Source organism: Syngnathoides biaculeatus, chromosome 7 (genome assembly GCF_019802595.1).
Source record: "Syngnathoides biaculeatus isolate LvHL_M chromosome 7, ASM1980259v1, whole genome shotgun sequence".
Lineage (NCBI taxonomy): Eukaryota > Metazoa > Chordata > Actinopteri > Syngnathiformes > Syngnathidae > Syngnathoides > Syngnathoides biaculeatus.
The window spans coordinates 12,126,228-12,129,706 of record NC_084646.1 but is presented as its reverse complement, the minus strand read 5'-3'; the positions used below and the strand labels follow the sequence as shown (position 1 = coordinate 12,129,706).

Genomic DNA, 3,479 nt, shown 5'->3' with positions numbered 1-3,479 from the left:
GGCTATCGTAATTATAGAGATAAAAAAAAATTAAATAAGCCCCTTCTTAATTTCGTCCCATTGCCTATGATAATACTAAGACAGGAGGGTCAAAGTTGACAAACCGCTCAGTGTGTGGACGCCAATCAAAAAAAAAAAAACCAAAAAAAAAAGATAAGGAGGTTTTGCGAGGTATTGCGCAATACTTTGTACAATTACGACCGGAAACCTTTCGCAGGTAAAATATGTATGCGTACATGATTGCCAAATGTATGAACATCACACGCTTTGTAGTGGAGAAGAAAAAGTACACCTCGTGAGAATCGGTCTGTTGTGCGTATCTATGATATCCTCGTGGCACGTTTGCATGCAATCGCTACTTCCTGGGTTACGGGAGGTTGGCGCACGTGACGCGTTTGTCGTTAATTGTTGCCTGGTGCCGATTGGCTGGCGCTGATTTTACAACCCGGCGGTTGGCTGAGCGCTCGAACCTTCGGGGTATATTTTGTGGGTCCCCGGTGAGCTCGGTTCAATTTCTTCTTCGCTACTTCTCCCCCACCGCCACCCCCCCTTTTGTTTTTTTTTTTTTTTGGTTTATCCTCCCCACTCTTCATCCGGCACCAGGCCGCCTCGGAGCAGCCAGCAGCATGAGCGCGCACGACGAGCCCCGCGGTGACCCCGGGGAGCAGCCCGAGAGCACTGAGGTACCGCGACGTTTCCCGTCCGCCGCGTTTGGGTGAGCTCGAGTTCCAGCTGTTTCCGTCACACGGACAGGTCGCCGTGGTGGAGCCGAGGCCATCCGGGCTGTTTGGCTACCTGCTGCGGGGGCTCTTCTGGCCCTTTGGCATCATGGTGCGTACCCCAGAATGAGTCAGAACGTCAGCGTTTTTAGCTAGTTTGGGGATGTTTTGTACAAATGAATAAAACAAACAATGTCTGTCTTCACAGGTCCGTGCGTATCACGGTTTTTGGTGGGTGCTGGGGTTCAGGACCCCCAAGCGGGCCACCCAAGGTGCGCCTGCTGTCTCTTCTCCCGCGCGTCAGAGAAACACCAGTCGCAAGCGGCGGCGCCGGCACCCGCTCGCCTGCCTGCTGCTCGACATGCTGCCCCGCCGGGTGCAGGCGGCACTCGGCTACCGCCTGTCCACATCCATCGGCTGCTCCCTCTCACCCGGTAACCATTAATTTCTCAGACTATAATTAAGTCATGACAAAGTTTTTGTGGGGGGGGTGTTATTACATCTGGCACTGTCAGTTTGAAGCAAATAATTTTTCTTCGATTACAAAGAAAATCTCAACAGAAGGGGCCCAAATCCCCCAATGGATAAGTTTCCAATGACGCCATCTTGTGTCATAGAGGTCAGAGGTGATAGGTGAAGCATGGCGTTAATTTATCCGATTGCTCTAAGGATGGTGGTGACGGAATCCATATCCAATCTGAAGAAGACTATTGAAACAAAAGTTCCACTATGGTAAACTATAATCCTGGACACTAAGTATTGGTAAGTAATTGGTAAAATTGTCTGTGCGTATAGATGGCCATTTTTTTGCAGCCTTTAAGATGTTTGACATGTTATTTTTTTTTCTGTAATTAAGATGCCTTGGTTAATAGTAAATGACTACAGAACCTTTTTAAGAACACACTTCTTGGCACGTCCCCTGATTTGTTTCCGTAAGCTTTTTGTAACGCAAATGTGATTTTCGGCTTGTACTTTCTACACTACGCTGTGCTTGGTCATGTCCAGCTGCCTTCCTTAGCGCTTATCCTCACTGAGGTCAGGGGTGAGCTGCAAACTTTGCGTGTCAAATCATTCGCATTCATGCACAGCTTTGATTGAATCTAACCTCCATGGTATTGGACAGTGGGAGAAATCTGCGCTAAAATCATGTCAGCACAAAGGTATTTTAAAAATTTAATACATATTTTTCTTAAACCCTGTTAGAAATTTTTAAAACTTGGAGTTTGACCTTTTGTTGCTTATCAAGAATCCAGCAGCTCTTCCTCACGACTCCCAAAAGTTGGAAAATTTAATTGAAGACCACTTCGTCCTTAGCTTGTCTACGTGCGTTGCAATTGACTGGTGACCAGTCTGAACCGGTTTAGGATTTACTTACCCATGCGCACGTTGTGGACTAGAGCCGTAGAAAATGTATTGCGGCGTCCTTGCCAAGTCGCAGTTTTGACCCGGCCCGTTTCCCGACAACAGAGATGAGGGTTTCTCCCACCAAACCTTGCGGGAAGGGCAGCAAAAGGAAGCAGGAGGACTTGGATGACGAAGAGGACGACTATGAGGAGCGCCAGACCTGGGTGGAGGCGCTCACACAGGACCTGGAAGATCCTGACTGCTCAGAGGAGGATCCTGATTACGAGGTTTTGTTTTAAGCTCTATTGATCTGTTTGAATAGCCTGGTCCACTCCACAGTTAAGCACTTTTAAAAATTTTTCCTATGAGGGGTCATCGCTTCAATTTTTAAGTACCGTAATTTCTGGCCTACAAGCCGCAACTTTTTTCACATGCGTTCAACCCTGCGGTTTATGCGGTGAAGCGGCTAATTTGTGCACTTTTTCTAATGGCCGCAAGGGGGCACTCGAGTGGAAAATGTAAGAATGAGACCGGTGGAATATATGTGCCAAAGAAGTGACTTTTACCGGCCCTGTTAGCACCGCGCCAGCATTAAACTTTCTGTGTAACATCTTTATTTGTAAATATTTCGTTTCAATGTGGGCACTTGCGGCTTTTCCACAGCTGCGTCGTATGTACCAGAAGATGGTATTTCCTCTACAAATGTACTCGGTGAGGCTTATGACCAGGTGCGCTCTATAGGCCGGGAATTACGGTAGTTTAGCACATGGTGTGGTCATCGGTGGAAAAATAACATCTGGTGTCTGCGGGTCGAGGAGTGACAATCGTCCACTTTGCCGCTGACGTTTTTCCCAGCCCTGTTCTGTCGAGACGGAGAGTGAAGAGTACTGCTCTCACAACGACACGGAGAGCGAGATGGAGGTCCACGACGTGGGCGTGAGCATTCCCAAAGATGTGGAGGCGGTGAGATAATTGGACCGCTTCGTGTCATTGACTTCATATGAAATTTTAATAATTCCTCCGTTATACTCTTTATTGCCTTTCTGTAATTTGCAGGGTCTTCAGACGTCATAAGATCCTTGTCCTGGTTTAACTGTTTGTATATGTGGTTTTCTAAGTCACAATAAAATGTATAGTTTAACATCAGCGTCATAGAACTTTTGTGTGTATGGGGGGGGGGTTAATGCCCCCGGCTAATCTGTAAAAACAGGTGACGAAAATGCTTGTGCACATGATTACAACACACTTGGCAGCAACTGTTCTACAGACTTTGTTTGCGATGTGGTTGTTTGATAACATGTTCTCCCATAAACTAATCCACCCTGCTCTTGTTCTGGTTTTTCCAGAGCAAACCACTAGATGGCAGTGACTCACACAAAACAGATTTTTTTTTTTTTTGAGGGGTGGGGGGCGTAC

General features: G+C 47.0%; 1 protein-coding gene across 1 annotated transcript; it reads left to right on the top strand.

Moving 5' to 3' along the window:
- Positions 1 to 521: 521 nt before the first annotated feature.
- org (oogenesis-related gene) lies at positions 522 to 3,209 on the top strand. The gene is made up of 6 exons (XM_061825209.1): positions 522 to 683; positions 754 to 831; positions 928 to 1,153; positions 2,187 to 2,350; positions 2,919 to 3,026; positions 3,120 to 3,209. The coding sequence occupies exons 1-6, from the start codon at positions 627 to 629 to the stop codon at positions 3,135 to 3,137; spliced, it is 651 nt and encodes a 216-aa protein (XP_061681193.1). The 5' UTR covers positions 522 to 626; the 3' UTR covers positions 3,138 to 3,209.
- The last annotated feature ends 270 nt before the right edge of the window (positions 3,210 to 3,479 follow it).

Coding starts and splice junctions, on each gene's coding strand:
- org (XM_061825209.1), top strand. CDS start 627: ATGAGCGCGCACGACGAGCCCCGCGGTGACCCCGGGGAGCAGCCCGAG. Junction 832..927: donor TCTGGCCCTTTGGCATCATG/GTGCGTACCCCA, acceptor CTGTCTTCACAG/GTCCGTGCGTATCACGGTTT. Junction 1,154..2,186: donor CGGCTGCTCCCTCTCACCCG/GTAACCATTAAT, acceptor TCCCGACAACAG/AGATGAGGGTTTCTCCCACC.